Source organism: Gambusia affinis, linkage group LG16, assembly GCF_019740435.1.
Source record: "Gambusia affinis linkage group LG16, SWU_Gaff_1.0, whole genome shotgun sequence".
In the NCBI taxonomy this organism is placed as follows: domain Eukaryota; kingdom Metazoa; phylum Chordata; class Actinopteri; order Cyprinodontiformes; family Poeciliidae; genus Gambusia; species Gambusia affinis.
In genome coordinates, this window is record NC_057883.1 from 1,252,314 (window position 1) to 1,278,815 (window position 26,502).

General features: G+C 38.1%; 1 protein-coding gene across 4 annotated transcripts in view; it reads left to right on the forward strand.

Moving 5' to 3' along the window:
• Positions 1-26,502, forward strand: part of akap6 (A kinase (PRKA) anchor protein 6) — a 168,739-nt gene that overhangs the window by 27,089 nt on the left and 115,148 nt on the right. For 2 of the 4 annotated variants that reach the window (XM_044142656.1, XM_044142659.1), the window contains 8 exons: positions 1,017-1,126; positions 1,236-1,377; positions 1,544-2,131; positions 4,506-4,814; positions 5,723-5,866; positions 5,954-6,094; positions 6,181-6,432; positions 19,708-19,830. In XM_044142656.1, the coding sequence (XP_043998591.1) occupies positions 1,017-1,126; positions 1,236-1,377; positions 1,544-2,131; positions 4,506-4,814; positions 5,723-5,866; positions 5,954-6,094; positions 6,181-6,432; positions 19,708-19,830 (1,809 nt within the window). The remainder of the gene's footprint in view (positions 1-1,016; positions 1,127-1,235; positions 1,378-1,543; positions 2,132-4,505; positions 4,815-5,722; positions 5,867-5,953; positions 6,095-6,180; positions 6,433-19,707; positions 19,831-26,502) is intronic. The other 2 variants (XM_044142658.1, XM_044142660.1) reach the window with 1 other exon arrangement.

Here is a 26,502-nt window from a genome sequence, read left to right on the forward strand (position 1 = left end):
CAGACTGTCCCAGGGCAGCTGTGGCTACCATCCAGTATCTTGATCAGTGTGTGAATGTGTGTGAGAATGGGATTGACTGATTTTATTGTAAAGCGTCTTTGAGGGTCCAGAAAAGTGCAATTTAGTATGATGGCCCATTACAAGTTTCCATCATAAGTGACAAAGTCAAAGATCCTCTGAATTTCCTCTCAGCATTCATAAATCATAAATGGGGGCAGTGATATCAAATATTTTTGAGCTCACAAAAAAAATGCTAAATCCTGTGGTGACCCTGTTATCGGTTGAGTAAGTGCTTCAAATTTGAATAAATGTTTAAAACTTTAAAATAAAACTTTAGGCAGTCACTGTGATGTCATCACACGCAGCCATCTGTGTATGTGGTCATATACTGTCCATGTCCATGTTGAGAAAAATTCCTCAGCGGGGTTAAAGAATGAGGAGCAGAGTGAGAGGAACTCCATCAGAATCCTGCTGTGGGTCATAAACCATTACCTGATCATGTTGGTATGATGGAAACTGACATTATGTCCTCAACCTCTTCTGACTCTTCTTCCATTTTGAAATTTATAGATATATGTTTGGCATATTTTGACAACTTGTTCAGGCATTTTGCATGTGTGGGTGGAGACCCATATGGTATATTTTGATCAACATGACATAAGCAATTCATAATGTAGGAAACAGAAGGGAATTGTACATAATCACTTGGATGATGTGCAAAAGCAGTTGCACCTTGCTCATTTCTGATTTGAAAAATGTACCAAAGCGACAGAAAAACTGTAATGTTCTTGATGTTGCCACTTCATGTGGAGTCAGTCCCACATGAAACTGACTCACTGTTAAAAGTGGATCCTTGGTGTCAAACTTCCCTCCCATGTCTTCTGCTTTTTCAGTGGTATTGCTCTGCAGATGTTTTTCTATTACACACTTGCACACACACAATGTGTTATGGCTGATGAGTGTATATTTGCTTTGTGACATTCTGCTCACTTTTGAATGTATGTATCTGACTTTAGGACATCTGTGAGGACATCTCTGACCATGTGGAGCAGATTCATGCTTTACTGGAGACGGAGTTCTCCCTGAAGCTGCTGTCCTACTCTGTAAACATCATTGTAGACATTAGGTGAGTTTTCACAAGAAAATTATTTTAGCAAGGTATAAATTCTGCAATGTATATTAACATTTAAGTAGGCTTAATCAAAAGCACTGTTCATGTTTTTGTGTTTTTCCAGGACAGTGCAGCTGCTGTGGCACCAGCTGAGAGTCTCGGTTCTGGTTCTGAAAGAGCGTCTGCTACAGGGTTTACAGGACCCTAACGGAAATTACACCCGGCAGACGGACATCCTGCAGGCATTCAGCCAGGACCAGCACCAGGTTGGTTTCAGATGAAGTTAAATTTCTACACTTGGAATTAAAATGCAGTCGAAGGAAGGATTCCTTCAACCATTATCAGATATGTCTAAAAACATTGTGGTAATTTATTTCACTTGGCTTGGGTACTGACAGTCTGTAACTTGAATATTGAATTATTTGTATTCAGACCCGTCTGGATGCTCTCACAGAGGTGGACGACTGTGGTCAGCTGACGATCCGCTGCAGCCAGGACTACTTCTCCCTGGACTGTGGCATCACTGCCTTTGAGCTGAGCGACTACAGTCCCAGTGACCATCCTGAGGACCGGGAGACAGACTCCACAGTGGAGGACACCTCCCAGGATATCATTCACACCACAAACTCAAATCTTGAACTGCACAAGAGTTTAACTCGGCTGTCTCTGCCCATAGACGTAGACAACCACAGCCATTCTACACCTGAAACACCCACAAATCAAAGTGACATGCCCAAATACAGTGAAAGCTCCAAACGCCCGCTACAGGCTGTAAGTCACAGCACTGAATCTTCCCCCACACAGCCATCCCTTCCCAAGAGAGCAGCCTTATTCTCAAACAAAGGAACCAAATCAAGAGGCAGTTTTAGGAAGGCCAGGCAGCAGTCTGAGCTGCAGCATAAGGCTGAGCTGAGTCAGAGCACCCCCTCTCTTGTGAATCCTCCAGACAGATCCAAGTTCTGGCTAGAACTGGACTCGGTTGATCTGAGGAACCTTCCACAATCCAGCGAGAGTCTTCAGGTTTGAGCTAATTTCTATACCTTTTTCATTTTGTTCTTATTTTATTAGCATTTTGTTAAGCTAGGATTAACAGCAAAATCAGAATAAATCAGATTTATTTATTTTGTCATTCCATTCTTGTGTGTGTGTGTGTGTGTGTGTCGGGGGGATGCTATCTGTTTCAATGATTGTTGACAGTATTGAGCTACTGTACAAACACACATAATCCCTAACAAAAAGCATTACTCCTGCAAGGTGCTAAATCAGTTGTTTTACTTTGGAACAATAAAAAAACATTACAGATCGGATACAAAATTTGTATGAACAATTAATTGTTAATTGTTCATACATGGTTCAATGTTGAGGGGAAAAAATAACTAGTCATGAACAGAAAAATATCGTAGGAAATATTATGTTAAAGATTCTATGGTTTTATGACAAACTGAATTTCTCAAAGCTTCACAATTTCACAAATTGAAACGACAATCAGCCTCAATCAGTTACAGGTTCCAACATTTTTATTCAGTTTGTAGGACGCAGCCTCATCACTTACACTTTTAAAATAGATTGAACTCTTCACTGCTAGCCTAGTCACTGAGGTAATGTTCTTTTTGTAAAAAATGAAATGTTTGAATGCTCTTCGCTAAATGGGAAAACACATTATTGTAATAAAATCTCTTTACCAAACCTACTTTTAATTGATGGGGAAAAAAACCCTCTCTAATTTTAATGTCCATTTGTGTTTTTAATGTGGCGGTAACAACTGCCACCAGTATCTGATGCCCCTTTATCAGATACACAGTCCCATAAATGAATTTGAATTGGATTCATTATGCTAACCAACCCATGGCTTTAGGTCAGTCGTTGGTTGAGGTTGTGATCGTTCGGTGTGGTGGATAAGGATCACAGCTGAATGGGGTATCCCTACTTGTGATTTCTCAGTAATAGACCACTCAGATGGGATTTGCAGGTTTATGACACCAGTGTTTTATGATAAAGGAACATGGAATGATGGGAAACAAATCTACCTTATCATTTCTGTATCTTCAAACACGTCAAGTTGGGGCTACACCCAGAAGCTTGACTATAATGTCATCCTATCACAAGCTGATAGCTCCAAAGTTGTCTCTGATTTTTTTCTACCTGTTGACTTGCAAACTTAACACAGAACTGAATAGATGCGCTCTGCAGCTTCTCAATGACGTGTGCTACCAGTGGTGTTATTGTTGAATGTGATCTCAGCTGCTTTTAGATTATTCACATGATTCTCTTCTTTTGATCATCATTTTTACTCCATTGTTTCCATCTTGCATGGAGCTCCTGATCAGTCACTGACTATATATTTAGATTGTGTGATGATAACCTCAATCACTCTCGCGAAGCTTGTTGCTGACTGTAGCAGCCCATTCCAACCGTGTCCAGACTTACTATCATGTCCCTGACGTCTTTGGGTAGCACTTTGGTTTTACTCATGATGATGAAACATTTGGAATGCAGATATTGAAAGGCTTTACATACATAATCCATCTGTGACTGACACTTGGCCACATAACCAATCCAACATATTGTAATGGTTCAAATATTTATTTTACTGAATGAGATTCAAATTAAAGCATTTTCCTCTGATGATGTTTTGGTCCAGAACAGGGCTTGGTTGAATATTGCATTTATAATCAAACACCCATGAGATGTATGAATTAACACATGGATTTAAATTATTTCCTTGCATAAATCAGGTTTACACTTTTTAACCCCCTAGTGAGCTTTTAACAGTTTCATTAATTATTTTTAAAATAACTCAACATCTTTGTAGGGCAGTTACTGCACTTTTTGCCAGGGGCAGAAATTAAGCTGATCATAATCATATGTCGGTGGTTTGTGTTTAAGTATTTGATTGACGACATTTAAAATGAAAACTTTTATGAATGACCAAGAAAAGAAAAAAATGTCCTAATAGCTGGGAAGTTTTGTTCTGACATAATTTTATTATTATTATTATTATTATTATTATTATTATTATTATTATTATTATCATCATCATCATCAAACCCAGGTTTCCTGTCTTGGTGGACAGATTATGGTTCTTTGGACATTTCAAAATAGAGAACAAATACATGTATTTCCCCTTGCACAGAAAATAGAAACTTTTTTTTTTCTACTATTAAATTTTGGTCAACTTTCTAACTTTGGATAACATCAAATTTTATTTTCAATGTGAAAATAGAAACAATGAATCAAATCCATTGCAAGTGTTTTGATAAAAGGCTTAACAAACGTTTCTCTTCCCAGCTGCACTTTGGAAAATTGCTTTTTGAAAACGACTGACTATTGCTTCCACTTTTTAAAAGTATGTTAAGCAAAAGTTGTCATCTCTAACTAAAGATTTTGATTACAGAGAACAATTGAGCACAACCTCAAAAAGCACCATGTGAGCTCAACACATAGAAAACCTGAGGGAAGTTCTGGCGCCAATGACAGCCTGTCTGTCTGCCACCTGATGTCTCTGGATGAAATATCCACCCCAACAGAAAGGAGGCAGAAGAGGACATATGCAGTCAGTATGGGTGACTCGGACTCCTCCCTGCCCTCCCCCATTTCAGAGCAGCTTATGTCCTCAGACTTGGAGGCATCTGGAGAGGAATCTGATGCTCAGCGAGGTGGAAGCAGGAATGCAGGGTGGACAGTGAACCGGCAGGGGCACAAGGTGACTATTTCTTTGCAGGAGCCAGGATTTTGCAGATGCTATTCAGTTTTTACTTTCATGATGCTTCTAAAACTATTTATAGGTTTTACTTGTGGATTTTTTTCCAAAGCAGCCTTAAAATGACTATTTTTTTTTACTGTACAAAAGGCATGCACCTTTTGACACCATTTCATGTTCAAGTAAATTTTTCCCATCTCAAGCAAAAACATTGTTTGACAAACACTCATACTAATACTTCTTAATTAATACATTTAACAGATTATTTTTTTTGCATCATCTGTTCTTCATGTGAGCATTTTCTTTCTTAAAGGACTTGAAGTGGCATTTTCCTCCTTGTGTGTTTAAAACCAATAAAATAAGTGCTGGATAGTTCTGTAAATATTTTCTGAAAAATACATAAAGAAAACAAAGTTTGTTGGTGTTGAAATAAACACATTGAGATTATCTTGTTCATTACTAAGTACTTGATTATAAGTCATTTTGGTAACACTTTATTTGATGGGGTGTGCATAAGAATGACATAACACCTGTCATGAAGATGAAGTTTTCATGAATGTTTATGACTGTTGTCATGAGGTGTCAATTGGTAAATAATGAAATTTTAAAAGCAAATTTGCAATAAAAGTGCACTGAAAGCATGCACTTTTATTGAAACTTTTCATTCAGTGAATGATGACATTTTTGAATTAAAACTTGTATTGAAAGTGCATTAAAATTGTCAACTTTGCATTAAAAGTGTCATTATTTACCAAATGACTCTTCATGACAATTGTCATAAACATTCATGAAGCTCTTCATGATCATCTTATGCACCCTTCTTACTTTTTTCTTTGTTGACTGGTCCTTGGAGTGAATTACTGTACATGTGAAGAAAGAGGGTGAAATGCTGATGCTCCTTTCTTGTGCAGAAGGGATCCCAAGTTCCATCAGAAAGGATCCAGTCCAGAGAGCACTGGTATGGGTCAGACGAGTTCCTGGCTCTCCCTGCTCAGCTCCATGAAACTGAGATGCTGGCTGTGAAACTAGAAAGTCTGATACAGTCCAGCGCCCTGGTCAGTACAGAGCTGTGGCTCATTGACCATAACCATACCCAATGTGTTGAAATTGGTTTCTGATGTTTTTGTTGAACTTGTTCACAGCAGAACCAGAGAGATGTGCAGAATGTGGATGACTGGGAGCTGTCAGAGCTTAACGTAGACTGGGACACCGGAGAAAGTGGAGTCAACATGAGAAACATAGTGGGGAGCGGGGATTGTGGTCCATCTCCCCTGCTGTCACTGGTATGACAACATATTTTGTGTTAAGAAGTATCAAAAAGCAAATCATTTGGTGGTGAAGTGACATGTTCCTGTGGACTCTTCATCAGCATCCTCATAGACAAACCTCAGTGAGATGCTTCAGCTCCTCCTCCAGTGACGTTGCTCCATCATTGGAAGACAGCATAGAATCAGGGCCCTTGAGTGACCTTAAGTCAGGAGAGGAGCAGAGCAGGAGGTCAGTGGATGGCTCCCCCCAGCTGTCTGTGCCCCTGGTGGATGGGCGTGGATGTGCTTCTCTGATGAAAAAACTGCTGGACGACATCCAGGATCAGAACGAAGGCATCTGGGTAAAGATGGAGGTAATTCCTTATACACAGTTTGCTCCTATGTTTTACAACGGCCTATCTTTCTGCTGGTTCTGTTTCCATCTCTGCATTTCTGTACTGCATGACCAGGTTTGATAGTCAGCATTGGCTTCTGTTTTCCCTGATCTATATGAAGCAACTCATCAAAATATTTTCACACTTCACATGTTCAAATGCAGTAGGACAAGTCGACCTGAATTCCCTCAACATTCGACTGATGGAATGAAAAGCTGGTATTAGATATTCCTGGGAACCTGTTAATTCATTAAGCTTCTTCTAAAAGGTCACATTTGACTGGCAGGCAGATTACTGATGAGGCTTCCTAGTGAACTAATCAGTCATATCTGTCATTTGGAGTTTACTGTTTTGTAAAATTCCAATAACTGGAATATACTTCTCATACCTGCACTTTTAAATACAACTACAAAAAGAGGGTTTTTACGTTTTTGTTCCCCACCTTTCACTGCTGGTATATTTTAATTTTAATCTCTCCAGAGCAGTTTAGTTAGCGAAGATAATGTTTACTCACCTCTACTGTCTGTTAGGCATCAATAGAATGTAGCAAATCTAGCCTCTTTTGTTAGTGGGGTAAAATGCTCTCTGACAAAACCAGAAAATTGTTCTGGGATATTCATTGTTGACTCAATTTAGCCAACTTCATTTAAGACTCGATATCTAATAAATGTCAAACATCTTACTCATCTACGTGAAAATTATTCACACCCATGGGAAATTTAATTTTAAAATTATTTTTAAAATTAGGTGATAGTAGCTTAAATGAAATAAGGGGGTAGCTCTCAAAATTGCGAAAAAGTTAAGAGTATAAACTTTAAAAATTAAAAATCACCTTTTATATTTAGGCGAAATTAAAAAATGTAGCTTGAAGCAGAGGTCATGCTGTACTTTTTTTGTTGTCTGTCATTTTGACTGACGGCGGCAGAAAAATTCCGTCATATTGTATTTTTGTCTGTCAATTTTTAAACGCTGTCTACATAGGCTATTCAGCTGCATTTAATTTTTATGAAGTTTAATCAATCAATCAAATTTTATATTTCAGCAACAAGGCATTTCAAAGTGCTTTAAATCACGAAACACACAAAAACATAGTCATGCAACATACAATCAACAATCTGTTCATTTTAATTAATATTCAAATTGAACAGAGAATGTAGGTCACATCTAATGTTTTCTCCGCAGTGTCAAAAAACATTGATCGTTGCAAAAATAACAGCATACAAACAGTGAAATTAAATGATTTCACTTAATTTATGACCGACTCACCTGCTCTGGTCTGAACACAGCAGCACAACTTCCTGCTGGTTTGCATCTGGAGGTGAAATTTGTGCTAATTTAGATCGGGCCTGAAATTCCAACTTGACGGAGTTTGTGTCTGAGCCAATCCGACTGATTAATGTTAATTAAGGCAGAATTGAACCTCACATAGTTTAATTAAGATTTTACTGTTTTCATTTTTAGACCACCATTTGAGAAAACTTTGTTCTCCCCTTTTTAGCTTCTGTTTAACATCTTCCATATTGTCGCTTGTTGTAAGTTTGAGTCAGGTGTGAATCATCTAGTGTGACTGATAGGAATCCTGTGATTGATAGAATCCTCTAGCTGCTGCTAGGGTGAAGCAGGGTGGAGTTGTGTCATTTATTGGTTTGGTTCTCTCTCTCTCTGTTTGTCTCTTTGTTTCTTTTGCACTGCATGCTGGGAGTTGGTGGAGGGGCATATGATGTGTGGACTGGGAGACTGAGAATTTCTATCTTTGCTTTTTTACCTCTAATGGTTTTTTTCCTGGGTATTATCCTTAGATTATTGTGTTTTGTGGAGTTACATTAATTGATTACATTTCTGTGTGTGACAACCAAAATTTTGCCTTTTGGTGCAAAATGCTGGGAATGGATTTTACCAAAGTATGAGGCAGATCATACCCAGTAGTCTCACACCTACTGTGGAGGAGTGCAGTCTGGCGGTGGGAGGAGTTGTAGGTTGTAGCATTAAATCTGCTGCTCAGATGAACAGCGCTGTGGTCCTTTTTGTTGACAGCGTGGAAAAGGCAAACAAAGGGCATTGCTGTGAATGATGTATTGTTGACTGTTTCTCTGTTGAGTATTTCTGCAAAAACAAACAAAAAAAATCACAGTGGCAAATATACCTCCATTCATCAGGGATGAATTGTTGGTGAGATAACTGTTTCAGGAAAATTGCCTCACATGAATTATAAAAAAAGTGGGTTATAGTGACCAAGAAGTTTAAAAGATTTATTGGAAAACTTGAGCAAGCATTTAGCAATGATGGTGAGTTTGAGTGAAGAAAAGACAGACACTTATCTAATGATAAGTGTCTGTCTTTTCTTTTGGTGCTAATCCTTCCATCTTTGGTAATGATCCACTTCAAAGTTTCTATATTAAATTTGGATGGAATCAGAGATGTGAGGAAGAGAGTTAACAGTATAAATGTGTTGATGGTCCAAGAAGCACATAGTGATCATTTAAATGAGGTAGATTGGAGAAAATGGGGGCCAGAAATTATTTTGAGTCATTTAAGCCAGACCAGTGGGGGAGATGGAATTCTTTTTTCATTTTTTATTTTTATTTTTTACTGGAATAATATCAATTTGAAGAAGTGACAAAAGGTAGATTAATGGTAGTGAAAGCAAAATATTGTTTCACTACAATCAGAGATTGACATAAAATAGTGATCCCCGATGATTAAAAAGTGAAAAACAGTTACATAAATTTCAAATAGAGGAGATAGATACAATGATAAATGTAAAAGCAAGGTTAAAATCCATAAACTGATGTGAGGATGTTGAAGAAGTCATGAGCAGTCTTACAAAGCTTGAAAGTGTGAAGAAGACAAGTTGACAAACTCAGAAACTCAGCAGGGAGTTGGTGCAGCGAAAGCAGTACAGCTTGTGTTCGCAGGTCACACTGCAGCTGTGACACACAGCAGCAGAGTGGAGAAAATAGTTGAACCAACTTACCGTAATTGAATTGCTTCAGTTGGTAACAAGTAATTCAATGAGTTTATCCAACTTTATTTATCAAGTTGGTTTAACTTGACAAATTTAATCAGTTTTATTCAAATAACTTAGTTTACTTAAAATAAAGAAGTGAACTAATACAGGATTTTTAAAAAAGGTTTTATTGGCTCCGGTGGCTTTTATTTTAGAGTAGTTAGACAGGAAAGACACACAGCTAAGGTCAGCAGGCAGGAATCAAACCTGCGACAGCCGTGTTGATGACTAGGGTCTCTTTATGTCAGTTGTGCTCTATCCTTGCATCACCACAGCACCACAGTCAGCACAGGATCTGTCCCTGGTGAAGCTTAATTGTTTTAATAAAGTCATAGCCAAAAGTTCCTTTAAGTTAAAAATGTATAAGTTAATATAATTCAACACAAATAGTGGTCTCATCATTAAACCAAACAAAATTAACTGAGATTAATGTAAAAAAATCCATAAGTTGAACTGCAGCCCAAATACACTTTTTAGAGTGTGTGGGGAAACTTCACATATGTAGGAGACCTTGCTCGCCTACACACACACACACGCATGCACATGCACACAGGCATACACACTTCTCACTCCTCTGTGCTCTGAGTAATTAGCTGATTAGCTGCTTATGTAGCAGCATGTAATCATAGCAGTGACTGAGCTGACTAATTGAGGAAGTAAAGACAGAATAAAGTAACCAGTACATGCACGTCTTTTGGATGAAACTAAGAGATCCGCTATAGCATCAGTTTGAGCAACTAAAACAATCCACTAAAGTGGACATTAAACTACTGTAGTACAGACTGAAATAAAGAAAACTTCCCAAACAGGCTCAACATTAAGCCTAGTTTATCACTGCATAGCAGATCAAGTGAAAATGAATTGTAGAGCCAACATTAACATCATATCTAAAAAAGCCTTGGGAATAGAGGCTGGGGTAAAGGAAACATCCCTGAATAATCCCTACAGAGGAAAATATCCATCCATCCATCCATTTTCTAACACCATGTCCCTAATGCTGATGCCTATCTCCAGTGAACGAAGTAAACCCTGGACCGGTCGCCAGTTTGTCGCACAGAGGGAAACGGCTCAAAAATATTGTTTGAACCTTTTTAAGCAGCACACATCTTATTAATACTTGTCTTTAGGCTTGGGGTGCATTCAGGGGCATTATGATTCAGTGGATTTGCATTCTCCTGATACTATTCAGAATCAAACTATCTTTGTCACTCAACATAACATCAGAGATGTACTGCAGAATGGAATTGTTATGCGTATTTGGCTACAAACAGAAACTTGCAGGATAAACTATAAAATAATATGAAAAGAATAGATTAAGAGCCAAATCAAAAACTGAGGAAGCTATATTATTAATTTATGTTTTTATTCTTAACTCTTTAATTGATCTGAAAGGGTGAAGACCGACTCAGATCAAATCCTCGTTCACAACGGTGACCTGGCAAAGAAAGGCAGCAGCACCATGTCAGCTCTTACTTGGCAAAAATTCTCCAATAGAACAGACACGTTTGAAAAAACAATTGCTTTAGATTTATCAGCATGTAAAGCCAGTTTTGGTTCCTCAAGACAAATCTGCTCTGCACCAAAAGTGCAAAAAAATAAATATTAGTCAAAATATTTTCAATTTGTGCATGAAATGTACCAAGAGTGATGCATGCAAAACTATCAACCTTATTATAATCTGATTATAATATGATTCAAAACTCTGATGGCGGTCGGGCAGAATTTGTCATGGACCTTATTGTTCTGCATGACAGGCGTCTTCTGCCAGAGGCTAGACGAAAGAACAGTCCATGACGGCGGTGAGGGGGGGCTCTGACGATACTTGTTGCCCTCACAGGTAGCGTTGTTTTGCCAGGTTCCTAATAGGTGGCAGGGTGATCCAAATCATTCTTTTCAGCTGACCTCACCACTCTGCTCAGTGCCTTCCTGTCTGAGGCGCTGCTGTTCTCATGCTGCTGGTAAGCGCGCTGTCAATGGTGCCTCCGTAGAAGGTAGTAAGGATCGATGGGCTGAGGTGAGCTCTCAGGTGAGAGTGTCATGAACCTGATGACCCCCTGATGTGCCGGTCAATGTCCACAGCAGGGTTGTAGATGTAGAGTGGGATGTGCACTTGCCCTTTCCTCCTGAAGTCCATCACCAGTTCTTTGGTTTTTCCCACATTCAGAACCAGGTTGATGCTGCTGCACCATTCTAAAAGTCTTAACTCCTCTCTGTGGTATTCTCCTCACCGTCCTGGATCAGACCTACCACTGCTGAACACATCCCTTCTGTATGTCACACTTCTCCTTTCAAATTTCATTCTGTGGTCACCCCCCCTCCCCATCCCCTCCCCATAAGGCACAGACGTGATAAACAAAGGTATAATCCCTCATTGGTCCCTCGCATCAGTTTAATGTTTGCTGGTGTTACCTGTGGTCATAAAGGATGAGTGGAGGACACAAGAGCAACCCTACATCAGCAAACAGGACCAGATTAATGTGAATTTACAAAAAACACCCATATTTCCTTATAATCACTGAACTTGGCAACTATGCTTAACATCCCATCACCCTGACTCAGACTGCAATGCCATATTAGATTGCTTGTAGAGGGAGATGAAATATACAACCAACTGTATTCTAGGTCAGAAAATATTGGGATAGCTTACTCATGCCTATATATATATATATATATATATATATATATACATTGCCCTACAATAAACTGGCAACCTGTCCAGGGTGACCCCGCTTCTCGCCCGGAACGTTAGCTGGAGATATGCACCAGTACCCCTCCTAACACCCTTACCCCACTAGGGGCAAGGGTGTTAGAAAATGGATGGATGTATATATATATATATTCTTTTCCAAAACTCTTGCCATTTTTCTTTTTAGAAATGTTATCTTGACCTTGACTTTCTCATTATTTGTCTAAAAGTCAAAACCAAGACTATATTCTGGTCACGTATTTCCTTAGTCTTCTAGACAGGGACCGGATGTATTTGTAGATGGGAAGCCACAGTTCCTTTTGCGCTGTATGAGACATTATACCTGATGGGTTTTAATATTCACTAAGAACCAAAAACAATGCAAAGGCTGGGAGAGAAAAAAAACAATCCATCAGTTAGCTAAGTGTCCTATGCATCGTGTGATTACATGGTATGGGCTGTCTGTGCGAGCATTAATGGCCTCAGTGTGAGATGTCTGTGTATTTGGAGACTCTGTGGCATGCCAGTCTATCTGTGAACAGTGGGAGACAGACAGACAACAGACTTACATCAACAATCGTCTGATTGGCCCAGCAGGGGGAGTAGAGATGCACAATGACAGGAGAGAGGATAGCAAAATAAGAACGTGCCAGAGGACAGTGATGAAGAGGGATGTTGTTCACATGTTCTGTGAGACTTTATAAGTAAGGAAAAAAACTCCTAAAGAGCTGGTATACTCAGAGACCAATATGTTTGTTTGTAGAGAAGTGGTTATGTTCTAAATATTTACATTTATATTTAAAAGTTATTGAGTTTTCAATAAAATAATTTTGACTTGTTGCTACATAAAGTTTGGGCCTGGTGACATTGACATCAAAACCTCACTTCAATGCTTGTTAAATGAAACACCTGCTAGTAAATTAATTTGTTTCAGCTGTTTGCTGGAACAGAGCAGAGTTTAGATGGAAGCCAAAAACCTCAAAACAAAAACAATAAAAATAGATATATAAATGTCATGCATAAAAATGATCACTCAAATTGATTGAAAGGCAAACGTCCAATTATTTTATAGAGGGATCCAGTTTTTCTTCCTTCCTTCCTTCTCTAATCCTGCAGTGCATGAACATGTCCTCATGGATCAAATGAAATATTACCATTTTTTCAATTTAGGTTATTTAATGAATTTCTAATCATACACCCCCAGCCCCCTCCCGAGTCCTTTACTTCCATCCCAGCAGTGTATGTTTGATATGACATGTTCTTTTTGTCGGTCTAATAACTTAGCCTGTTGTGCGCATTAGCAGTCTCACCTAATCCTCACAAATTTCATCATTTCAGAATTTTAAATTTTGTCAGCTGCAGTTATCCCAAAACTCTCAGCTTTCCTTATTAAAAGAAAATTATATTTGCCCTCAGCTACTCATAAATCTACAGCACAAGGACAAACAGCAGAGAGTTCAAGCTTATGCTATGAAATGTAGGAGGCAAGGCTATTATTCAGATGTTATTATATATATATATATATATATATATATATATATATATATATATATATATGTATATATATATATATATACATAGGGCTGCACAGTGGCGCAGTTGGTAGAGCTGTTGCCTTGCAGCAAGAAGGTCCTGGGTTTGATTTCCGGCCCGGGGTCTTTCTGCATGGAGTTTGCATGTTCTCCCTGTGCATGGTGGGTTCTCTCCGGGTTCTCCGGCTTCCTCCCACAGTCCAAAAACATGACTGTCAGGTTAATTGGTCTCTCTAAATTCTCCCTAGGTGTGAGTGTGTGTGTGAATGGTTGTGTGTCCTGTGTGTCTCTGTGTTGCCCTGCGACAGACTGGTGACCTGTCCAGGGTGAACCCGCCTCTCGCCCGGGACGCAGCTGGAGATGGGCACCAGCAACCCTCCTGACCCCATAAGGGACGAAGGGTGTTCAGAAAATGGATGGATGGATATATATATATATATATATATATATATATATATATATATATATATATATATATATATATATATATATATATATATATATATATATATATATATATATATATATAAATAAACTAAAAGAAGTGTCGGATCAGCCAATCACATGTCAGCAATTCAATGCATTTAGGCATGAAGACATGGCCAAGACGATATGCTGCAGTTCAACCGAGCATCAGAATGAGGAAGAAAGGCGATTTAAGTGATTTTGATCAAAACAATTTTGAACCAACAACAGTGGTTGTTGGGTTGGTCTGAGTATTTCAGATTCAAATTAAATTGAATTTGTAAAAAATAGTCATCAGCTTCTGATGACTATTTGCCCCTCGCTCCAGAGTATTCTTTTTTTCCAGCTTTATGTAATTTGAGTGAAATATTTGTTGCTCTTTATGCCCGTAGTTGTATAGGAATAATTCTCCTATCCTCTCTCATTTTGTACAGACTAAAAGATTATCTTTGTATATCAGTACCATTTCTTTATATTGTTTATGCTTTATACTCTGGGAGGATAAATATCATGTTGGCTGCTTTTGAAATATTAATAATTGATCGTATTATCCCTACTGCTCTAAACATTTTAAGTCAGGACTTTGAGTCCAGATCTATAGACCTCATCCTTCAGAATACTCAGTCAGCTGAACAGTAATTATCCAGAGGTGAAGAGATGAACGGTGTGAGGAAGAGAAAGAGAAGAATATCAGAATGGTTATCCAGGCGGCAGAGGATCAGATCAGGCATTCCAGCTCCCAGTAGGCCTTTCTGCCCCTCCAGGGCCAGACTGGTTTGGAAACATCAAAGCATCTGTAAGCAGCCCAGTGCATGCTGGTCGATATCCAAACCAGTGCGGCTCTCTTTGCCGTTTTTCTCTCTCACATCCTCTTCCTCTCTCTTCTCATCTTCCCTTAACCTTCCTTTTTAACACATTCACTCTTATTTCCAATTTTCTTTTAACATTATTGCTCATTTCTTCCTTCTTCTTCTTTTTTTCTATAATTTATCTTTCCTTATTTCACCTTATTTTTATTGTTTTTTACCCTAATGTGTTAAAATGTATTAATTTTTTAATTTCCTTCTCTTCTTTTTTTCTTTGCCTCTCTTCATCTAGTTTTTCTATGCTCTGTAAATATTTTCATGTCCTTTCCTCCTTTTCCTCCACTTCCACTCATGCTTCTTCATTCTCCATCTTGTCATTTTCACTTTTCAATGTTTCAAATGTCCATTTAGCTTTCTGCAAAGAGTCGTAGAGACACAAACTTAACAGAGACATGAGGGTTCTAAACAAAACCATGTTTAATTCTATGCATTAAGCTATTTCCATGTGATATTGACATGATTTAATCCAGCTATTAGTAGGTGAATTGAAAATGTGATAAAAATGTGGCATCACAAGTCATTTCCACCAGCTTCACTTTCATTCTGTTGCCTCTTTCTCTCTGTTGTTAGTTTTCCAGATAATTTTCAGATCAGTACATTAAAACAACACTCATTCAACCTGATTTCATTGTTAAAGGGATGGTGCTATGTATATTCCAGGCACATAATGCAGTTTTATATCACAGTCAAGTAACTATATTACCTTCAGTGGTGGTAAAAATGTTGTATATATCAAACATGACTTAAAGGAAATTGACTTTGCAATTTGATGATTTGAAACTGGCCCTTGTCTCTTTAAGAAATTCAACACTCCACCTTCAGCACATCATCACAACAATGCTCCTCCACGATGCTGTTTTCTACCATTCTTAGAGTGATGCACTAAGAAGTAGTTCACAAGATGAGCCCAGCAGACACACATTTCCACCAGGTGTTTGCTATTTGCTGCTACCGCTAGTCTGGAGGAACTGAATGTGGGAGGGTGGGGGTGGAGTGATCTATGCTTGGTTACAGACTGCACCTCTAAAGAGGAGCTTTGTAGAAATAGACAGGGCTTGATGAAAGCAAGTGCTTAGGCACCCTGAATGGTTGCCATGGGAGATTCAAGGATTCCTCAAACATGTATGGAAAAATCAAAGCATCACTCCAGATAGGATTTTGTTGAAGGTATAACTTGATGTAAAGCTAAAAAAGTCTTTCACATAATACTGCACCTATTACAAAGCTGCAGGAGGAGCTGCCAGTAATTTTATGTTTTTATCCATATGCTGTATAGATACATTAATTGTGAGTTGGTGCCAACTCACCACTAATTTATTCAGACAAGAATTGAAAGTCAAAGCGGAAAATGATGATTTTCATTTTGGTACATATTCAATTGAGGAGCAGATTAAGATAAAATTCAAACTCCTTCTCCCTGGAGCTTAAGTCACCTACCAGAAAGTCAAGTTATCATCCATGGCTTGGACCAAGAAGAACTATCTGGTCTGAAAGGTACGTAGTTTCATACCATCTTAGATTAAACCCTGTGATATCAGAGAAGTGTCTCACTGTGAGCTAACAGTGGACAGAGTCTATGTTTACAACATTTCTCTCTATTTTTCTCACTAAAAATGATATGAATATAGGTTATTGATCAGTTTAAAATAATAGTCAAATGAAGATGTCTGGGTTTCGGTTAATGATTTCAGAAATTTCTGCACTGCTTACAGACTAATTGTTGACCTTGCACATTGATTCTAAATCTAAGATAATCTAAGATGGTATGAAACTACCTTTCAGACCAGGTAGTTGTTCTTGATCCAAGCCATGGATGATAAAAAGTTTAAGTTTACTGCCAAGATATATCATTGGCTATTGGTGAAATTATGCTCATGTAAAGGTCTAGAATCTTTGTTCTTGACTACCACCATTATCTCCTTGAATCTCATCAGTACAAAAAATTATCATCATCAACAAAAACATATAACATAATCTATAAGCATAAAAAATGAAACTGGGTACAAAAACTTTTTGTGTAATTAAATTGTTTCCTGTGCCCGTTCTAAGGACTATACAATGAATTACCTTCGGACAGTGCAGGCGTAGTGCCAGTAAAAAATAATGTCTCATAGGACACCTTCAAAGATTAAAGAAGAAATGAAGCACAGAACATCAGTCTAGTCAAAAATGGACATCTTTGTAATCATTTTCTCCAGATGTCTGATTTCTTTCACCACAGACCTGAACAGCTCATTAGCTTCCATTTCAGTGACAGCTTCAGTCGTGCTAAAGGTTAAATATTTCTGTTTGGAGCTGCAACATAGTCATCCTTCCCCTCCTGAACAAACCTTCTCATCAACATTAGGACATTTTGCTCAAGTTCAAAGCAACATAGAAGATCTCTTTGTTGCTGGCAGATGCTCATTATCACTCAGAAACAATAACTTTTTCAGTTTGACTGTGGTGGTATTTTCATGTTGTCATGCTGGTTGTTTTTTGCTCATTAGAACAAAAAATCTGTGCAGAACAATGAGAAACTTTATAACATAACAGTGTTTCTACAAAGACTTGCAGACTGAAAAATCCTTTAATTTTCCTCCTGTCTTTTCTGTATGTCTCCAAAAAACAAAACCCCCCAAAAAAACAAACTTCAAACTCCCTCCTTAAGCTATTATTTTAGTAAATGAATCCTTTAATCCCATTTTAGCATTTTTCTCCCCTTTCACCTCCTCAGTGGCCCATTCAAGGATGAAGATATAAATACATACTTAATTCTTCTTCCTTTAAGCCATATTCTCTAACCCTCTTTGTGACTGAAGTTGCTTCAAAGGGGGAAATCAATATTGTATCAGTCTCTATTCTGATACAATATTGGGTTTCTGATCGCCAACTGAAACTTGAATCTTCCAGCAGGAATCCACAAAAAAAAAAAGAAAAAAAGAGAGATAATCTAATGTAGTGGCTTTTTCATGTATAAACCCTGATTTTTACCTTTAGTAATCTGTTTTGGTGGTAAATTATGGCTTAAGTCCTTCATGAGTGCTCCTTGTGGCCAGCAGATGGCACTAACACTCCACTAAGCAGCAAGCCCTTTTCTTCCTCTCTTCAATCAGTTTTCACATCTTCACGTAGTTTTTTTTCTTTCTGTGTTCTACTGTGAAGGGCAACCTGCCATACTTGTTCTAACTCACAGTATCTTTTTATGTCTTTTATCTCTATCTACATTTTTCTTATTTTTATTCCAATATCCTCTCCTTTTTAATGTTCTCTCCTCTTCTTTTTTCTGTTGTCTTTTTTCCTCTTCTTTTCTCTTCTCATCTCTTCTCACCTCTCCTAGGTATTTTTCTTTCTTGGTTTCATATTTCATATTCTTTATTCCTCTTCATTACTATTTCATTAGCTCTAGAGGATTCTGTCAGGGTCTTCTTGAACACAGTCACCAAGGATGGGGGCAAAGTGCTGCTCAGCTGCCTCCATGAATTAGGTGTGTGTTGGGTTTGGGAAAGGAAGATGACTGATAATAATTATAGTAAAAAATAAGATACTAATGTTGTCATCTCCCTAAAATAATGGTGTGACAGTTTTTGCCAAGGTGATTTATTTATTTATTTTGTAAAAATAACTTTTCATAAAAAAAAATAAAAATGACTTAAGCTATTATTTTAGGAAGGTGTCAATATGCAATTACTTGCGTAGTTTTTCCTTCTGTATTTTACATTAATATAAGGTTTATGAGTCATCAACCACTCTAAAAGCAACACTCACCCTCACCAGTGGTGGTTTCTAATCTGGGCAACGGCCCAGTGCAACATCTATTGGCCCCATTAGAAAGAGGTGTGTGTGTGTGGGAGGGAGTTGGGGGATGGGAGGTTGTGGTGCTTGCTGTCTTGCCCAAAGGCACATCAACATGTGGCAGATGAGGGAACCTGGAACTCAACTTGTGACCTTTGCTTGCAAGTCCAGTACTTTTCAAACTCATCCTCCACATGTTGTGTACTACACTGAACATGGACCACAGGAAGCAGAGGAGAGAGTCGTCCCAGGAGGTCAGGATGAGAATTACAGAACACAATTACACAGATGATTCAGAAGTTTAAGGTCCTCCAACACATCCCTGGATGTAGGGGGAAAATTGATGACAAATAAAAGAGAAGGAAAATGTGAATGGGAAATTTTTTGGAGAACAACCTCCAAAGAAATTGAAGGTCAACTCCAAAGTCAAGGTAAAACAAAAAAGTGTCAGATCCCACCATTCATCATTGTTTGAGCCAAAGTGGACTACAGGGGAGATGACCAAGAAGGAAAGAAAAGCATAAAAATGTTAGACTGTAATTTTCCACAGTACATACTGACATGTCACAATGCATCTGGGAGAATGTTGTTTGGATAGTTGAGACAAAACTGGAGCTTTTTAGCAAGACACATTAGCTCTATGCTCACATACACAAAAAAAAGGAAGCAGACCAAGAGAAGTGCTGTGCTTCAACGATTCTGATGAACCACATTTAAAAAGCAATATTTCATTTTTATTGGGTTTTTTTAGGACACGTTTATTCATTAGTACTTTTTTTGTTATAAGTTCTTCCAGTGCCCATTGTGGGCTTCTAGTTCAGTATCAGAGGGGTACCAACAATTTGTTTCCCGTGTTTTACTACTAGTTTTGTAGGATATTTCAGATTAAATTCTCTCATTAATAATCCGTGTCTCTGTTCCCAGTGTTTTGTGCAGAAGTTGGACGGGTTCATCTCATGGCTACAGGAGGCATTAGACAGCACTGAAAACTGGACGCAGCCCAGGCAGGACTTGGACAGCCTTAGGGTTTACTTGGACACCCACCTGGTAAGCAAACATGCTAGTGTGTTGGTGTGTGTTTTTCTCATAAGTGAACATGCCACAGTAAGATAATATTTTATTTTACTTCTTTTTTACTTTAAATAATGAGATTAAGCAAATCTCCCTGTCTTCTAGAATCCTTGTGATATCAAATCACCCTCCACACTTAAATACAAAGGTAACTTGTTTGATCACAGGAACAGCTGTTCATGCAGCTCTTGCACATATTTATACACACTACATACATGGGTTTACATGCAGTGCATCTTGATGTGACAAATCCAAGCTTTCCCTCTGGTTGACAGGAGAAGCCTGTACTCTGTATCACAGCATGGTGTTGAAATGGAAATGTACCAGAGAACTGAATGTCAACAATCCAACTGTTGAAAATACACTATATTGCCAAAATATTCACTCACCTGCGAGCTTAAGTGACATCCAATTCCTAATCCATATGGTTCAGTATGACGCTGGTCCACCCTTTGCAGCTAAAACAGCTTCAACTCTTCTGGGAAGGCTGTCCATAAGGTTCAGGAGTGCTTATGTCAAGTTTACCCACCTCAGACTCTCCATCCATGTCTTTACAGACCTTGCTTTGTGCACTGTTGCACAGTCATGTAGGAAGAGGAAGGGTCCAGCTCCAAACTGTTCCCACAAAGATGGGAACATGGAATTGTCTAAATGTTTTGGTATGCTTAAGCATTCAGAGCTCCTTTCTCTGGAAAGGAGACAGGAGCCAGGTCAGGGGCCAGGTCAGCTCCTGAAAAACAACCATACACTATGATCCCTCCTCCACTGAACTTTACACTTGGCACAATACAGGTAGTCAAGTACCGTTCTCCTGGCAACCAACAAACCCAGACTCATCCATCAGATTGCCAGATGGAGAAGAGCGATTCATCACTCCAGTGAACTCGCCTCCACTGCTCTCATAAAAAGTTGTGTGTCATTTGAACATGTTGAAGCCATAGCTCTTTTGTAAATGACCAACTATAATTTCCCCAAAGCGCAGTATATGTATAAAACGTTGCTGTCTCCTCAGATGAAAGCTGAATTAATTTCAGTTTTATTCATTTTGTTAGTACACATACTATGAGAACTGACTCATGCTCTAGCACATCAATGCATGGTGCACTCAAAATAATAAGAAAATAAAATATGTATTTCAAAAAACCTAGAAAGGTATTAGAGGCTAAGCCAGGGAGACTAAGCTCAGTAATGGCTGTAGGAATGAAAGAAACCTGACGCCTGGTTCTGATATTAGCATCCTAAAGGGGCGGCCAGATGGAAGAAGATTGGACTCTCTATAGAGCGTATGATCAGAACAGTTAAGAACAAGAATTAGGAAAATAATCTCATGCAACAGTTTACATCCATTGCTACCATGATTTTTAATGATTTATCACATCAATTAGCTTATTCACAGGGGATTTTAATTTGTAATTTAATGGAAACAGGATTTTCAGAATTATGTTTTTTTGACATTAGCAGAATATGAATAAAGATTTGTGCACATTTGCAAAGGAAACACAGTCATAGTGTCTGTTAGAGCTGTTGAAGCCTTTGGATCTATTGTGCTGCCTGATTCTCAATACAGCCATGTTTTATAATAATCAGAAGTCTGTTTAATATTAAGGTTAACTTCATGAGGAAGCCCTATGCTATATCAGAAGTACCTATTTTAAAACATCTGTATGCTGAGACCTGGGTCGCCATCCAAAATGTCTTGGACGGTGACAGGTGTTGATAAAATGTCTGGTTTTAATTGACAAAATTATATTTAAAATATCTGCTTATCTTTAAATAAACTAGCTGATAAGGTTTTTCCTGAGCAGTAATTATCAGGAATTATTAGCAAGAGCTTCACACAGCTTATTGGTTTAGCTAGGTAAACTATAGCCTCACAGAAAACTTGATCCAGGCAAGATTTAAATGAATGACAAAAGTAATCTAGGTTTTGTTGAGTGCATGAGCCCAAATCTAAAATAAGGTCAATGACTTTTAATGTGAAAAGCAATTGAAAAGCACAAATTGCTACATAAATCTACAAACAATGGCTTCATTTATGCATTAGGTTAACATTTGAATCTCTGAATCTCCCTCCTGGACATGTTGCCCCTGTGGCCCTGATTGGACTGTGCAGATATAACAATCTTAAAAATAAAAAGTTTGCACAAAAAACAACAAGAAAAAACTGTAAACGGGCAAAAAGCATTTTAAAGTCTGTCTCTTGTGTTTTCCTATTTGTGTTATTTTGCTGGTTTGTTTACATATGTTGACTCACTTGTAGGTGCCAGCAGCATTACTGTTTGTGGTGGTTTGCTTCAATTAGAATTCTTGGTTCTTAATTGGCATGTCTAGTAAATAAAGCAAAAGGGGATGAAAAAGCATTGCTAATAGGACTTTGAACTGCTTCACTCTTGATACCATGTTAGCCAACAGACTTGATGTCTGAGTGTGTTTTTGTGTTGATAGTCACACTTGCACTTTGTAGTTATTAGCTGGATGAATAATTGCATGTATTTTGTTGATTTATAGTAGAGTAAACCCACGATTTCTTCCTCGTCTTTTTTCTCTTTAGATCTGTTGCTTTTTCATCTCCTTTTCCCTCACATGTATTATATTGTGCAGCAATGATCCTGTTTGACTATCAGTACCTATTAATGTGACCAACAGCTTTTATTAACACATTTTAAATTTTTAAATCCAAATCAGCCATACATATTATAATCTGCTTGACCTGGGCTCCATCTATCAGCCATTCTCGACTAACTGCTTATGAATAAACACAGGAATGTGTTTTAAGACAAATGTATATTTGGCAAATTGTTTTGTATTCAAATTAAGTGAGATTAAGATAGAATTTTTAATTGTAAGAACATCATGGTCATGTAATTTCTGTTTATAAAACAGACAAGATTGTTTGCATGCTGTCACTTGAGTATCAGTAATGGATATCAGAAAATATCCTATTCATAAGAGTAAAAGGTGGAACTGAAGACTTAATACAAATATCGACAAATTATTAGATCATAAATTACAAAAAATATATTGCACACAAGCCAGTTTCATTGAGCAAATGGATTGGATATATTTTGCCCCCAAACCACACTTTCTAATACAATAATATCAAATAAAAGCACCACTTTGCTGATCTAAAGATTTATCTCTCTTTCTGGCCATTTTCCTCAAAAATGACGGCGTGATTGTTGCTAATGATTCAGTTTTGCCACAAATTCAGCTGAACACTCAGAGCATTTCTTGCAGTTTGACACTTGTGCAATTCACACTGTAAAAAGTAATAAGTTCACTTTACTTAAAAAAGTTAGGAAACCGATTGCCTCAAAATCTTCAAGTAAAGTAGCTAAAAATAACTATGTTTAGACCACTCAGATAAAGGCAGTAAACCTGAGTACTGTTAACTCAAAATCATTAATTGGGTTAACTGTAAAATATTCATTCAGACAACTCATGCAATGGCAGTAAACTTGAGTGCCGTTAACTCAAAATCATTAGTAAAGTTGACTATAAAATGTCAATTATGACTACTTCAAATTGTGAGTTATGTCAATTAAGCAGTACTCATAAAAATAAGTTATGCTTACACGTTTAAGAGTTCACATTACTTGCAAAATATCAGGAAACCGATTGCCTTGATATGTTCAAGTAAGATGAACCAAAAGTGTTAAGTTATTGGAACGAAGAGCCAAGAGACAACAGTTTGAATGGAAAAAAAATGTTTAATAATTAAACAAGTTTACCTTAAATACAAGGTTCTCAAGTGTGGTTACATACACACTAACCTGGAAACAAAGTTTTCCATAGACTTTTTTAGGGAAAAAAATGACACGACTTTTTTTCTAGGGTAGCCTTCAATCTAATATTGAATCCTTCAAATGGCCCTCAGTCTTTAAAACTTTGAGAATCCCTGCTTAAATGTCTTTGTTGACTGGTGTGAAACAAAAACTCAATTCTCAATACTAGAGCCTAACATTTATCATAACATTGATAAAGTAAATAGTGAAGTAGTGAAGTGAAGTAATGTTTCTCCTCATTAACATAAAACCATTTAGTAGTCTGCAAATGCAATGATGCTCTCTCCAACAAAAAAAGAATCAAACAAGAAATAAAAATCACTTTTCCAATAAGGGTAAAGGCATCAACGTTGATCCATAATGTCACATCACATTCACTCATTGCATCAGAAGATTTTTGAGTGATTGTATTTTTTTTTTATTTATGTCCAAGTGAGAAGCACCCTTTGGATGAAGTCAAAGGTGTACTTCAGTTGTTGAGGGTACTCCAAATTCAGAGAATAAATAAGTCCAAAGAGCAAGCACATGGCATGTGGAAGATTCCCAAGATCATTCATGACAAGACTTCCTTCCAAAATGATGGCAGTACTTGAAGACTGGAGGTGCAGTGAGTCAGTGGAGGCCTGCCTGTCCTCAGGAATGATGGTCAGGATCCCAATGGGGTGTGAGACACGTCTGGGTCTTCGCAGTCCTAACAACAATAGAAGCAACACCACAATTACATATCAACATAACACTTCTTTAGGGTGACCAGACCTCTTTTTCCCGGACATGTCCTACTTTTCAGACCTAAAAAAATGTCCGGGGGGAATTTAAAAATCGTCCGGGATTTTGGTCAACTGCCTCAAAACACATTACATAGCTTACAGTGCATTGTGATTACATTGCCACTCCGTTCCACTACTCCATTCCAGGTTTCTTTGTATGGCAAAGAAATCGGCCTTTATCATGTACACACATGTGCTACCGATTTAATGCTACCGCTGGTTCTACCCCCACACCCCGTTGGCGCATGTGTGTCCGCCGATTCTACCCCCCGCCAACAAAAAAGTGTCCTCCTTTTCAGAAACCCAAATCTGGTGACCCTACACTTCTTCATCACGGCTGCTTCTCCTACAGTTTACAGCTGTCCCACCTATGGCAGTCTACTCATCATAAGCCTTCTATAACAGTACAGCGGCTTTTTTAACCCGTCAACATCTTTATCCTTATCCCTTTTCCTTTTTTTGTTTTGCGCCCCGGACAGCTTTTTTGCACTGCCGCTCCATCTTGTTGCCACTAAATAAACATGATATTTTCGACTAACGTTAGTCCCAGGCATCGCTAAATCATTACACATAAAGTTAACCTCAAAACCTGGACTTACGGATGAATTATATGGCCGAGATAACGAATATAAGTTTGCTAAAAAACAGTGGGACTTACCGTGACCAAACGTAGCTGCAGCAACCGCCGTATTGTTGACAGTTTGGCGTTTCTTTCAAACACGTCGTCACTCGTCAGTGTCCAATGCGCATGTGCGTTCAACGAGAGCTGCCGAATGATGCCGAGTTTTTTGCTGGTTATGCAGATGCGTTTTGCTCACTCATAACTCCAAGTTCGGGTTACTTGCTGCTGATGAGTTTGATTACTTGCCTCAGTAGAAAGTTGTCTTTGCTAAGTTTAAGTTAGTATAGTCAACAGAGTAAGCTGGAATGAGTTCAGGTCACTTTTCTTTTTGAGTACACTTTACTTTTACATTTTACAGTGCAGTTCAAATTGTGCAAAATGCCAAGTTAAGCGATGAGGTGCAGCAGTCAGGAATTAGTGCACCACAACCATTTCAAGTCGAATGTATGGCATCAAATCTACACCGAAATTTGAAAGGACCATGATCCCCTTGGATTTAGCCATGGTTAACATTGTGCAACAGATATAGTCTATACCATTAGCTGTCAGGATGCCATCACTCATATGTGCACCATTTTATGAATACCTCGATTAATGAAATAAATCATTTCTCAGGACATCACTGGAAAAAAGGGACTAAGTAAAAATGACAGTTCCAAGGCTTTTGGCCTTTGTGGGTCAGTCTGTAATGATTGATGCCTGTAGTGCAGATGAACTCATTCTAACTTCAGTACAGTCATATAAACAAGTATTAAAATGTTCAAAGCTCACCAGCAGAACATTCTCCATGTGGCCATCAGGTAGTTAAAGAAAATCTGTGGCATGAGGTGTAAAATATGGTTTTTTAGTTCAGCCATTAACCTTGTTCAGTTTAAAAATGACTACTGCTTCCTTGTTCATTCCAGAATGTGGTAACTTTGAAGTTCTTTAGACTTTCTCTTAAAGGAGAGAAAGGTTTGCAAAAGTCATAATTCATCCTTTCAGCCTAATTATTTTACAAAGTACATTACTAGATGTACTTTGTATTACACAAGTATTACTTCTGTTTCTGTATTGCTTGGTCACATACATCATTATACATATGCAAAGATTGTGTGGCTGTCTTTGTGGGAACATTCCATTGACTTCCATTAATTTCTACAGCCTAAACCTTACCGTTGCCCCTATCCTAACCTTAACCATTACATACCAAATCCTAACCATAAACTCAATCCACATCGTAGTCCTAAATCTAACCCCTAACCCCAAAACAGCATTTTGGGGTCCCCACAAACACATACATCTCCTAGGCAACAGTGGGTGGAGTGGAGGTGCTCTCTCAGTTGAATATTTGGTCCAGCTGGCATAGGTAGGAGGGCGTGTATTTGTGTGTGTGACATATGTGTATCTATACGTGTATTTTAGTGGGTGTGGAACAAATAAGTGTAGGTCTTTCCAGAACTCTGTGGAGATCAGTGAGGGAAGAGGATGCTAG